This window comes from Crocodylus porosus, unplaced genomic scaffold (genome assembly GCF_001723895.1).
Source record: "Crocodylus porosus isolate Cpor-Errol unplaced genomic scaffold, CroPor_comp1, whole genome shotgun sequence".
Taxonomy (NCBI): domain Eukaryota; kingdom Metazoa; phylum Chordata; order Crocodylia; family Crocodylidae; genus Crocodylus; species Crocodylus porosus.
Genome location: NW_017728919.1, coordinates 1,805,247 through 1,818,455, shown reverse-complemented (window position 1 = coordinate 1,818,455; position 13,209 = coordinate 1,805,247). Strand labels below are relative to the sequence as shown.

Genomic DNA, 13,209 nt, shown 5'->3' with positions numbered 1-13,209 from the left:
CCCCGCCCCCCGCCGCGCCGCCGCTGATTGGCCGGCGGGCTTGCAGCCCCGCCCCCATGTACCGTGCGGTGGCGGGAGGGGACACAGCGGCGGCGGAGGGTTCCGGCGGCGGTGAGTGAGTGGGGTGGTCACCTTCGCCGCCCGCGTGTCCCGGGGTGTGGGGCCTCGCGGCCTCCCTGCCTCTGCCGGTGGGGGCTGCAAAGCTGGCGTCTCCCCTTGCCCGGGGTTGGAAACTGGGAGGCCTGCTGTCTGGGGGGGGGTTGCAAAGCCGGGGGGCCTGCTGTCCGGGGGACGGGGGGTTTGCAAAGGGGCCTGGTATCCGGGGGGGGTTTGCAGAGGTGGGGGCCCTGGTGTTCAAGGTTGCACCCAGTGCCTGGAGTAGCAGAAGCCGGGGGCCCTGCTGTCCTGGGGTTGCAAAAGGTCCTGGTGTCCGAGGTCACAAAGCTGGGGACCCTGGTGTTGGGGGAGGGTAGCAGAGCTGGGGGCCCCGGAGTCTGAGGCTGCACCCGGTGCCCAGGGTTGCAAAGCTGGGGCCCTCGGTGTCCGAGGCTGCAAAGCTGGGAACCCTGGTGTCCTGGGGAGCTTGCAGAGGTGGGGGCTTTGGTGTCCAAGGTTGCACCTGGTGCTTGGGGTTGCAAAGCTGGGGGCCTTGGTGTCCTGGGGGGTGGGGAGCAGCCCCTAGGAGTGATTTTTCTAGGACCGTGTTATCCAGGGCACAGATGAGGTCCGCAGCGGTCCCCCTCGCGTGCCCTTGTCCCGCATGCTCAGCCAGCCAGATGCCCTACAGCCATCTCTGGAAGAGGGTCCGTTTCCCAGTGAGTTTCACTTTCCAGGCAAATGAGAAAGCAGGATCTTGGTGTTTTCTGAGTTATACAGTGCTCCGGGCTTCTCTTCCCTCCATTGACTTTGATCAGGGGCTGGCGTTCGAGTCCAGCATGGGGTCAAGCCCAGCGTGCCTCCCGCCGACTGGGGGTATTTTCATTCAGCCGCCCTAAATGTGGGAGGAAGGTAGGGTTTTATGTTGCTGCTTGGGTAACCAGACAGCTAGCAAGTCACTTGTGCTGCTAGCCCGAGGCGAAGGGTACATAGGGTCCCAAGGGCCCTGGCTCCCTGCGGCAGGAGGCTGGGCTGTCATACGTCCGTCCTCTTATGCAAAATAAAAGTTGGCGCCTATGCTGCTAGCTTCGATTCCAGTCGCTCTTCCCAAGCCTCGTGTAAGCAAAACGTTACTGACCAAAGGCTGCTGGCCTTCACTCGGCCTCTGAATGTGGAAGAGGAGAAACCCAGCTTGAGCTTGTCGTAAAGGTGGGACAACAACAGGAGCTCAAAACGCCTAGAAAATGCTGGAAATGATAACGGAGGGGAAGCCATGCAGCCGGTCTTTCCAAGCTCCACCCGACTATGCTGCCTGCTGTCCCGAAGGCATAGCAGGTCCTGCCCTGATTAAAATGCTAAGCTTCTGCAGAGCAAAGTTGCTCCTGGAGATAGGACCGAAGAGTTAAAAATGTAACTGCACTTTGTTGATGATCATTTTCTGGTTAGCTATTAAGCTCGCTACTAGCTGTGAAGTGTGGGTTTGCTGTCTACCCTTGCTTGGAAGAGACAGTTTCATCCTTATGCTTTGCAACTTCTCTCAAATGAATGAGCCAGGCTTTTGCTGGCGAGGCTGCCCTGGGGAGGTTTGTGTGGTTGGGAGGTTGGAATGTTTTGGAAATATGCTCGTGTGGCTTTTCTGTCTTAAATGGTTCAAGTTGTGAAAGAAACGGGAGGTGTCGGTGGCCTGTGGGTACAGCGGAATAAATGAGGGAAGAGAGCTTTTATTGTGAAGGTTGCTGGAGGGCCGGGGGGGCTGACCAACAGTCGAAAAGTGAATGCACTTAAAAATAACCTGAGGTTGGCTGACCCTGGAGTCAGGTCTGTGTTTTCCAAAGCAGCCGCTGGACTCATGTGTTTGGTTTGAACCCGTGGGAGGAGGGGTGTCCTCACGGAGGGGCTGAGCATCCGCGTGTCTCATTGACATCTCGGGGAGCAGCAGATACACCATTGTTTCTCTGCAAATCAGTCTTGCGCAGCATGCCCCCACCTGAAATTTTGTCTGTGCTGTAGTGCTCCGTCTCCACTGGACCTCGCAGTGCTTTCCCCATAACATCAGCACGAGCCGTGCACAGAGTGGCAGCAGAGCTGGTGCACGGGGGAGAAGGAGAGCTGGCTTGATGCAGCATTGCTCGTGTCTGGCCCCAGGCCAGTGACTGTGGCATGGTGTTGTGAAAACCTTTTACACCTCAGCAGCTCTGTGATCGATGTGCTGATTGAGGCCAGTCCACCTGGATGCCTGGGAGGTGACTGTTTCAGATGTACCTGGTATGTTGAGCTGGGCTAAGGGAGGCACCAGAGCTGACTTGAGCGCAGGGTTACTTGTTGAAGCAGACTGCTGTGGGCTTGGTACAGGACAAACAAGTTTTAGGCCAGAAAAGGTCCCTTTCCTATAGCAATTCTGCTACAAAACATGCAGGATCCTGTAGGCTGGTTGCTCTGCCACGTTGAACTGGCATGGGTGACCAGACGTCAGCGTTGGAAACACTGTATAAATACTTGTTGTTGCAACTCTCCAGGGAAGGGAGGACACTTATCCCCCTTTCACAGAGAGGGTGAACTGGAGCATAAACAGCTTGTTCCAGGTCATAAGATAAGTCAGCCTGGAGGTTGGGGTTAGAACGCAGGAGTTCGTTGTTCCCAGGTCTTCCACTAATCCCTCCTGTCACACAGGAGGCTAGAAGTTGATGTGCCATCATGTTGAGATTTTGGGCTGAGCCAGCTCTGATTAGTCAGGAGGGATACTTAAGGTCACAGGAAAAGCTTACCCGGTGCCAGATGGGCGATGGAACAAGAAACCAAATGGTGAAATGATTAGATGCTTCAAGTCCTTAAATTCAGAAAAGCCCAGGGAGGCTGCTGGGGGGTATGAGAAAAATAATGTTTTGTAGGGATGTGTGCGTATGGGCTAGGGTTTAATGAGGAACAACCAAGTTAATGTTTTATCTTTTTAGACTCTGATGCACTTAACAAATGTCAGCTTCAGGACAGACATGGTCATGTTTCCAGGTCTTCTGTTAGAAGAGGTCTGGATGAAGGCAGCCGTGCAAGCCGTTGCCAGTCAGAACAGGGGCGGCCTGTAACGGTATATAACAAGGGCCAGGGCGGAGAGACTTTGGTCGTTCTGTTTCACAGGCCTATCACTGGACCTCCTCTTTGATTTGGACATCTCTCTGGCAAGGTCCCCTCTTCCAGACCCACTCTAAACCTCGCCTGTTCTTTCTGCACCGTGGGCCCAAGGTGCAGCCTTCCTGTCCATCTGTGCTGCTTGAACCCTTGTCATCTTGATTACTGCACCTCGCTTTCCCCAACCATGGCAAAGGTGATCTTACCCTGCTTGTAGGCACTCAGGATGTTGGGCACTTGGATGTAGGTACTTTTGAGCCTGCCCCATCTTTGTGCATGTCTCCCCTGCATCTTCTCTGTGGCGTCAGATGCTGGTCATCCCTAAAACATTTTGTTGCAGACCCCTTTGAATTGTAAGTGTAGGTATTGTATTCACATGCTTTTGTTTGATCACAGTCTTCTTTCCCGGACCCCTTAGACATAGTCTGTGGACTCGCAGAGGTCTGCAAACCATGGGTTGAAGATCAGTGGCCTACAAGAAACGGGATAGTTGTTAGGGTGCTAATGTGTTTCAGTGACCTCCGTGGACTGGGCTGGATAGTGCAGAGGGCTGTCTGCTCTGCTCTCAGTAGCTGCTTGGGCTGTCCTGTTTGGAGCCCCAGTCCATGGATAGTGCAGTAGTCCCACTTGGGAAGATGCACCCCTTTTCTGCAGAGATTTAAATTCAAAACAATACCTCAAATAAGGGATAAACATCCACCTTGTCGGGCAGGCCTGGGGTTGTTAGGCAGGGGAGTCGGGTCATGGACCAGGCTGGATTAACATGGCCGTCCGTGGAGGATTCTGGCCTTGCATGTTTCATTAGCCTCCCTCTTTTACACCAGAGCTTCTGCAGAAATGCCTTTTAAGAGATGGGCATCTTGATGAGAAGGAGACTGGCTTCATCTCCTCATCCTGCCATAGCTGTCTGATGAAGGCTGGGTCTGAAAAGAACTAGGTGTGCTCCTCATCAGTTAACTTTCCCTGGGCCCTGTTTGCCAAAGTTACAATCTGTCCTGCTGCTAGGAACTGGCCTTCAGTCTGGTTGTGGAGGAGCTCCCAGCTGCAGTCTCCTTTTAGAAACAAGAGAATCAGCTGTAGTCCCGGCTGCCAAGATTTTCTATTCTGTGGAAAGTGCATTCCAAGCTCTGTTCAAAATGTGGGTCTCCTGGACTGTGCTGAATAACACACTTGGCTTTGCTACCAGGCTTTTTGAAAAGCCATTTTCCAGTGCTCAGTGTCTGGCTCCAATTGAGCATAATTTAGAATCATGCAAGGACTTTGCAGCATTCTTCTCCTAAGTTATTATGCTGCTTGGGAAGGAAGGAGTTGTCTCTGCTTGTTGAGGGGGGGGAGTTGCATTTGCCTTGTACTTTGAAATGAAGAAAACCTGTTGAACTTCAAGTTGGTTCTACTAGTGAAAATGCCTATTACGTGAAACATTGATGCTGTCTTCAGCGTTTGGTTAAAACTGCATGTACAAAAAACAAGCAAACATCTCTACAGATCTCATGAGCATTAAAAATGCCATGGACTCTTTAGGCATAATGCCTTGGGGTTTAAAATCCTGACTGCGATCTCATTGGGGAATTGCTTTGGTTCAAGTGCATAGATTTCTTCTTTGCCTGAGGAAGGGTACAGGAGCCCGAAAGCCTGCAAATATAGGATTTTTTTGCACCTATTTGGTTGGTCTAATAAAAGATATTGCCTCTACCAGGAGTTCTGGATTGGTCAAGCCTTTTTGAAAATCTTCCTGGGGAAAGCGATGATGTTTGCCCCAAAAAGTGAACTTCAGCTTCTGGGATTTCAGTTCTCGTCATATCTTTCTCTCCATCAGGTTCAGTTATTACTCGGTTTTCTTCTGGGGGCAAACTAAGATTTCTTAGCTTCAGTTGATTGTTCCCCGTATCTGTGATGTAAGGCAATGTCTGTTAGTGATGTGATGATGAACAAACCAAAAAAACAGAACCAAATGGAACCAACTCGCTATGGAGCCATGTGGGAGGCTGGCTTTTCTTGGTGGAGACACAAGAGTGTTTTTTTTTTCCTGACATCAGACTGTTCTGCCACAGGAGTAATCTGCTTTATCTAATGTTTCCCTAACAAATGTACCTCCAGGCTCTTCTCAGGAATGGAGCTCTGTTTGTACTCCCTGTTTGTACAGTCACAAGGAACTGCTCTTCTCTGCCGGAGCAGCTTCTAGTCTAAGAAACTTCTGATGAGGGATGGGAGAAGAGATATAGCCTGTGCTTGGTTTTCTTGGAGGAGACTCAGGAGAGGTGCTGCTCCCTGGTGGTGGTTCAAACAGATCTCACGGTGTTTGTCCTAGCCAAATTTTAGACAATTACATCCCACCTCCAAAATCCCTCTTCAACTTCAGCTGACTGCAAGGTTGGAGACTTCCTTTGCAGCTCTGAATTGCGCTGTGTTGCTGGTAGCTCTGCTTGCAGGGTAGTTGAAGCCCCCTGTATAAGGATATGGGGAGGGGAGGTGTGTTATGGATGTCAGTTGTTTGAGCAACTCCACTTGACATTGCAGACCTGGCATCGGCTGCCTTCCTGTCTTCACCGTCTATGGGCCTCTGTGCTTCAGTCCCAGAGCAAAAGTGCACCCTCCCAGTCCCTAAGTCTCCTTGCCATGTACTGGGTCAGACACTGGGTCCATCTTGCCCAGTCTCGTGTCCAAAAGGGGCAGAGGCTGAAAGGGAAAGTGAACTGGTTCTGACCAGGGTTTTTCCCCTGGTCCTCTCCCACTTGCAGCCTCCACCATTTAAGGTCCAGATAGCTCTGATTCAGAGGCCATGCCCCTCAGTCCCGTGCTTAATAGCTACTGATGCCCCTTTCCTCCAAGAATGTGTCCAATTCTATTTTTTAATCTGGTTAAACTCTTGACGGCTAGAAAACTGGAACAGCAAACTGGAGATATGGTGCTTGTTTTACTGCCACAAATCAAGCTTGTCCATTAATATATGGAGAGCGGACATGTTCCTTTAGCAGCCAGAGTCATGCGGTCGTGCTGTTGCCTGTCAGATCGTTGTGCCTGGCGTTGCAAAATGCTTTCATCATTGCCACCGGCGTGAAGTGGAAGGTAAATACATCTGAGAAAATTGCTGTGCTTGGCAAGCAGCTCGCTGACACTGCTGGGTATTTGCATTGCAATGGCTTTGCCATTTGCTGTGGAGCAACTGGCAGTCTTTTAGAAACTTTGCTGTCTTGCACAGGTCTAAAGAGACATAAAGAGAATACAGTGTCAGGCAAACATGTTTCAGTCATGACAAGCCACCAGCTAGTATATTGGCTGGATGCCTCCGCCTGCTGTATGTTAACCAAAGTAGTCAGTGTAAGAATGGGAATGGCTAGGTTTGCTCTGTTTTGCACCTTGTTGCTGACTAACGATGAAGAATCCCCTCAAGGGGTTAACTGCATTTCCTCCTTAGCCTAGAATATGAGAAAATGCTCCTTTCTACCCTTTTCAAAGATTGGAGTCACTTTTCTAGGACTTAAACTTGGCAGATATAATGAACGCTTTGTACTTTCCAGCCAGTGGGCTGGAGTCCTGTTACAGAGGCTCAGTGTGTGTTACTGACTAAACTTGTTTAATCTTTCAAGCCCACCATGGCCAAAAGTTTTGCTTTCGCCCTGGTAAGTCTCTTGGGCAGGGAAGTCATCTCACCACCTGTTTATCCAGTGCCTAGCATAATGAACCCCTTGCCCGTGTGTGTGAGCTATGGGGGTGGAGGGTGCAGGAGCAATATGAATGACCTGTGGGCATACAGTAGAAAGTAAAACCCATTTGCGATCCCCATCCTCTATCCCCCAACTTACCTGGGCCTCGTGTTTAAGCATAGGCAGTTCCCAGGTGCTGAGAGATGAAGGGTCTCTGTAAATATTGGGCTGCTCCCTGCCACATTTCTCCTGATGGCTTGAGGATCAAATCTGATTGATTTACGAATGAACTGAGGTTTGTTTCCTAATTGTCAGGCCCTGCCAGCTCACTCTGGATCCTTAAAGAGAAACTGGGTTCCTTTTGCTAATGCATCATTAGGGCTCTTGTTACAAGTCAGCTGATGCACGAGCCAGAGTAGCATGCAGTTCCCCTGTCGAGAGCCGTGCTGTTCTGCAGAAAGAAAATGTGGAAAGAAACATGGTTCCTGCTCTCTTCCTTAGGCCCTGAACCTGCAGGGACCTCCATGGTGCTGAATGGAGGTATGCATGTAGAGTAGGTGAAGCTCTGGTACTGCTGGTGTGTAAGGGGGAGCTCAGGATACGTCTTTGCAGAATCAGTGCCTTAGCTCCTGAAGTCACATGCATCTCTGACCACATTAACGGAGAAGATCATTGAATAAGCTGATGCCATCCTTAGTGGATGCACTTCGGCTAAAACCCTCCCAGGTTTACTAATTTCCTTTTCTGTACAGAAAAATCTGTCTTAGCTTAAAAATAATTTGGACTAGCTCCCTTCAAGTTGCAGTCGCTTGCAAACACTGTCACAGGGTGATGCTGTGGACACAAGCACGGATGTCATTGATGCCATTCCTTACTTGGGGGAAAATGGGGGTTGCTGCTTTGGTCCGCGTTGCTGAGGCAGGGCCTGAGATGGTGAAAGGTGCTACTTTTTGCTTGTGGCTTTCACTTTCACTTAAATGCACTCTTCTCTGATGGAGTCTTTAGGGAAATGGGATGAGGAGGAGACCAGCAGCTGTGACGGGCAGTTGGAAAATCAATAGAGTATTTTACAAAGTGACATTGGTTTAATAACATCATCCCTCGTGAGGTATGCTGTCTTGTTCTCTTAGTCCTGTGATCTTTATGACTCAGAGTTTCCATCTGAAGTGGCCATGCTGTATCCCATGTCTCTCTCTGCAGGCTTTTCGGGGCATACATTGCTATTGTTCATTGGTCAGGTCTGCTTTGGTGTTAAGTCTCTTCTTTCTTTACCATTTGAATTGTTAACCTCTGGGTGTCCTGCTCTGAACATCTGGGGAGCGGTGAATGTGAGCTCTAGCAAACAAGGGCGGTGTCTGGCATTCAAGATACTGCTGCCCGTTTGCTGTCCTTTGGAGCCAGCACATGGGTCATGCATGGCTCTGGGATCTTCATCACACAGGTCGTGCATGAACGCATACAGAGAGGATTTGTCTCTTGGATTACATGAATATCGCCCCAATGACGGGGGATCTGGGAAGAGAACACTAGCACTGATTTATGGCAGCAGTATGATAAAATAGGTCAGCAGGAGTGGAAAGCACTGACAACCACATGGTTATCTGGAGAAGTCTTAAATGAGGTACTGGCCTTCCAGAAATGTTCCTAGGTGAGCTGGCTGTTGTGCCTCAGTTTCCCCACCTGCGGAGTAAGGACTGACATGAGGAATTTGCTTGAGAATGGGACTGAGGAAAGCAAGCTCCCAGTTCCTCACTGGTCCTTATTCCCCCCCTTCCCCTCCCCTTTTCCCAAAATATGGGGTGTTTTCAGGTCCCAAGATCTTGTGTTGTTCTAGCATCTGGCATTTGAGCCGTAACACCGAGGGGAAACTCTGACCTCGGCAGCTGTTTTATTCTCAAATGGTCTGATGTAATCTGCCGCTTGGGGAAAAGCTCCTGAGTCTCTCACAACTTTTACCTAAATATTTTGAAAGGAACTTATTTTCTCTGTCATGGGAGGGATCAGAAATAGACAAACCTGAGGAGCTAAATGGATGGTGGCAGGATAGGGGCTGCAGCTGCCACTCGTTGCATTTGAAGTCCTTTTCCCCTGTGACTGTAACACGGTAGTGAAGAGTGGGGTGACCCTTTCCAGAGACTGCTGAGAGCATGTGTCCCAGTGAGAAACTTCCAGACACCCACTGCCAGCAGCAGCTCAACCGTGCTTGAAACTGGTATGGCTAAAAGGAACCTGACGTGACTTACCGTGCTGTGCTGTCACATCATTGGCATCATCAAAATAGTCTGTGTGGCAGAGATGAGGCATTGGCTGTTTATTTTAGGAAGCTGATGGATCCGGTTGCTCATGCCACCCTCCTTGAAGGGATTGCTGGGACTAGTTTTTACTCTTTCCCTACCCAGCAGTACAAGCCCTGTGTGCCTTGTCCTGGGGCAACTGGAGGTTGAACATGCAGAGAGAGAGGCAGCCGGGACCCTTCCCCACAAGCATTGGGGAGGGCAGAGCCGCATTTAATTCTTAGCTCCTGAAAATTATGTGCATTTTAATCTTGCCCTGAAGAGCTGGGGTGTTAGAAAACCATAGTCACAGCAAAGAAATGTGCCAGGAGGGAAGCAATCGACTATTTTTAAGCCTCCCTGCCAGGGGTGATATAATTTGCTGCTAAAATCCCTGTGGGCAGAAATGGAATGGAAACAGATTGAGGATGGTCCTAAATAGTACCAATTTCAGATTGCAAGGGAGGGAGCAGGATGGGAGGAGGGAGCAGATTTAGATACCCCCGTTTTGAAGTCTGGCGGGACCCCTTTCAGGGCCTCAGACTGGTTGAGATCCCACTGTGTCTGTCTGAGAGCCTGTCCTTGGGGCCAGCGGCATTAGTGGCAATCTTAATTGCAAAACAACTCAGTACGTGACATTAGGAAGCTTCCTTGCTGATGCTGCTTTTTTTCCTATTTAAACTATGAAGCTGGGAACATTGAGTTTTTGCTGCGTAAGATCCAGGATCTCTGCAGCATCCTGGACCCGAGATCTCTCCCAGGTCCAAAGCATACCCATGAAGGCACAGGAAAGGGTAAAACTACTTCCAGGAGTAGTAAGCCATGTGTTTTCACTAGCAGAGAACTGCCCCATAGACGGTGCCTCTGCAGTTGGTTGCCATGAGGGAGAGCTGCTGTGCTGGAGGCCTTGGCACGCACTGCCTCAAAGCAGGTCTGCCTGTGAGAAGGGGCCTGCAGTGCAGGTTATGCTGTGCTCCAGGGCAAGCACGAGTACCTGAAGGTTTGCTCCTGGCTCTTGCTTAACTGCTGCTTTGTTTTGTGTTCAATTTAGGAGCTATAACTCTTCTGCCTAGCAAGCACGCCTGGTATGGGTAATGGTGTGAAGGAAGGGCGAGTGGGTCTCAAACAGAACAATGTGGAGCCGATTGTGGCCGCCCGTCTCCTACCTGAGGTAAGAGTGGAGGGGCAGGTGGGGGGGGTTGTAGTGGATTTGTGGGCAGCTAGCTTCTCTGCAAAAGAGAACTGGGTGTCAGCAGACCTGGGCATCCAGCAGGAGCTGCAGCAAACGTGCTATTATTGCACCCTTCCAGTATGAGCACTTGTGAAGCTGCTGCTAGCAAAAAGGTTGAAGACACTCTAGGCGTGAAGGTGGGGGCAGCTGGTGGGATTCTAATGACAAACATAATGTGCAAGCCTGAGTCACCTCCTGACTGGTGTCAGGAGAAGGGGGAGAAGGGATCGTCTCTGGCAGATTATCTGAATAAATGCAGTTGTCACAATGAGCTGGCAGAAGAGGCACAAGTGTGGAGTGGGAGTTTGCAAATGACAAATGCACCATCTGTGTGAAGCTAGTCTGGGGGACTTGTCTGTCCCTTCCTGATCCTGGGCTAACTTACCTCACTAAGGGACATGAGTGTCCACCTCACTGTGCCTGTAGGATAAGCCAAGCTGGAGGACAGTGGTCTGGACAGTAACGGAGACAAGCTGGGGATCCAGCGTTTGGCACTTGTGATGCTACAGCCTTGCCAACAGCTTAGTCCGGTTGTCTCAAAGAGCTGTCCTCTGCGAATGGCTGCATACAGCAGAGCCAAGGCAACTGGAACCTGTTCTTCTCCTGACTTGTGCCTTGTGTCTGCCCTTGGTTGCCTGACCCTGTCTGGCCAAAATGCTTCCTGCAGTTCAGGCAGGGCTTGCAGAAGCTTGGAGTTGCCTTTTGCCTCCCTTTAGCTGAGAAGAGGGGGAGAGCCCAAGCTGATGGACCCTGAGAGTGACTCCTGCCTGCCTGCCTGCATTGCAGTTATTCTCACTAATGAGATGGGCTGGTTAGGTCATGGCAGAGTGGGCCAAGCAAAGTAAGCAGCAGTCTGTTCCCTGCTTCATGCAAGTCTGAACTGTGCCACTAGAAGCTAAGGTGGCCAGGACACACCTGGGCTTTGCTGACAGCACAGCTCACTGCCTTCCTAGTGTCAGGTGTCCCAAGCTTTCCCTGGCTCTGCCTGCGTGTTCTGAAGAAAGCTGCCCTGGAACATGTGACAGGAGTACAAATGCTGATAACCCTTCTACCCGTCACCCTCGTGGAACCTCGACACCTTGCCCTGAGGACCCTGAGACCAGTTAATGTGGCTGGGGCATCAGTGGAAGTGCATGTTTAAAAGAACTAAGTGCCAGGCTGGGAGTCCGCGGCTCCAGCCTGGTGAGTGCAGCACCCAGCTCATCCTGCAAGCATGGAAGGGACAGACCCCACCAGTGTGAAAGGTGCCCGACTTTGTACCCTGCCAGACTCATTTAGTCTTTGCCCTTGGGCTCCAGCCTGGAGCTATGTTTCTGCTTGGGAGTCTCTGACATTTGGGAAGTGGGATTCCATTTTGTGGGGCCTTGGCCTCAGTTTCTGATCATCCTAAATCCCTTTTGATCAGGGGATTTAATCCAGGGAATTCTAGGCAGCAAAGACCTGCCAGTTTTCCTTACCCCAGGAAGGGAGAATATTCCAGTAGGGCCCCAGAGATGGCTTTTTGCCTCCCTGATCTCAGCTAGAAAAGACCCTGGGCATGGCTCTGCTGCAGAGCTTGCTGGGATTCCCACCCAGGCTAGCCCCCCCAGGTAGGTTAGTGTCTGTGTAGATTAGATCATGCCCAGTTCTGTAGCTTCCTTCTCATGGTGGCAAGCTGCAGTGGAAAAGCCCCTCGCTCCTGTCTGTCTCTAGTTTCAGAAATGGGTGTTCCATCAATGCCAACAGCTGGATGAGGTTGCATATGCATGCTGGCCTCGTGCCTTGGCAGCAGCCAAAACACAGGCTGCCAGCGGAAGTGATGTGCACAGAACCCACAGTGCTTCGATTAATTGAGTTGGCAAGTTGGGAGCATAGGGTTCAGGAGACCCAGACACATTCTTCCATTGTGCATTGCAAACCAATTCACAGGCCAAGGCAGGAAATGTAGAGCGCACCTCCACAAAGTGTAGCACTAACCCTGGTTACTGTAGCCCCAGGACTGGGATGGGGAGTGGTCTCACAAGGGTGATTGAGTCTGGCTTGACCACATGGGAGCTCAGAACGTGGGTAAAGCTGGCCTGTGTCTGTGCAGCAAAGTTGTGCCCTTTGCAGACATGCATAGTGGTTGCCTGACCTTGCTGAATGCTGAGACGTGCTTTGTTGTTCCAGGGGGGTCCAGAGAAGAAGAACGTGCTCAATTCCCTGATGTCCGGTGCCTTGGCTGGCGCTGTGGCCAAAACGGCTGTTGCCCCACTGGACAGGACAAAAATCATGTTTCAAGGTGAGTGCTGCTGCACCCAGGACAGAGCAGAGCCCCCATCTTCTGTTCTGCAGAGCCCTGGCTGGCTTTGGCAGTGGTGGGGCCACAGGGATCAGTGCAAGGCCAGAACCTGCATGAAGCAGAGCAGACTTGGTCTTTTCTTCCTGTTTGGGATCATAGTGCCCGATCCTGAGGCCAGGAAGGGTCAGGTTTAGCAGCTTGGATCCTGCTCCCATTTGACCTCCAGTAGAAGAGGGGACCCTTTGGGTCCCAGGGGACAATGAAGGCAGCAGGGGCACATAGGCATTGTATGCTCTTCCTGTCTGTCTTTGGGGGAAGGTTCATAGACATTAGGGCTGGAAGGGACCTTGAAAGATCATCAAGTCCAGCCCCCATCCAGGGGGCAAGAAGTCAGGTGGATCCCAGCAAGATAAGCATCCAATTTGCCCTCGAAGGTGTTCAGTGTAGGTACTTGAACCACCTCTGATGGCAGGCTGTTCCAGACCTTAGGGGCTCGGACAGTAAAGAAATTCTTCCTTATGTCCAGCCTGAAACGGTCTTGCAGGAGTTTGTGACCGTTCGACCTCGTCATCCCTTGGGGCG

The 13,209-nt window shown here is 51.0% G+C and overlaps 1 protein-coding gene across 1 annotated transcript in view; it reads left to right on the top strand.

The window, feature by feature from the left end:
* Positions 1–72: 72 nt before the first annotated feature.
* SLC25A42 (solute carrier family 25 member 42) overlaps positions 73–13,209 on the top strand; it is a 21,762-nt gene continuing 8,625 nt past the window's right edge. The window contains exons 1-3 of the mRNA XM_019538330.1: positions 73–111; positions 10,188–10,307; positions 12,516–12,627. Of these exons, the coding sequence (XP_019393875.1) occupies positions 10,224–10,307; positions 12,516–12,627 (196 nt within the window). The 5' untranslated portion in view covers positions 73–111; positions 10,188–10,223. The remainder of the gene's footprint in view (positions 112–10,187; positions 10,308–12,515; positions 12,628–13,209) is intronic.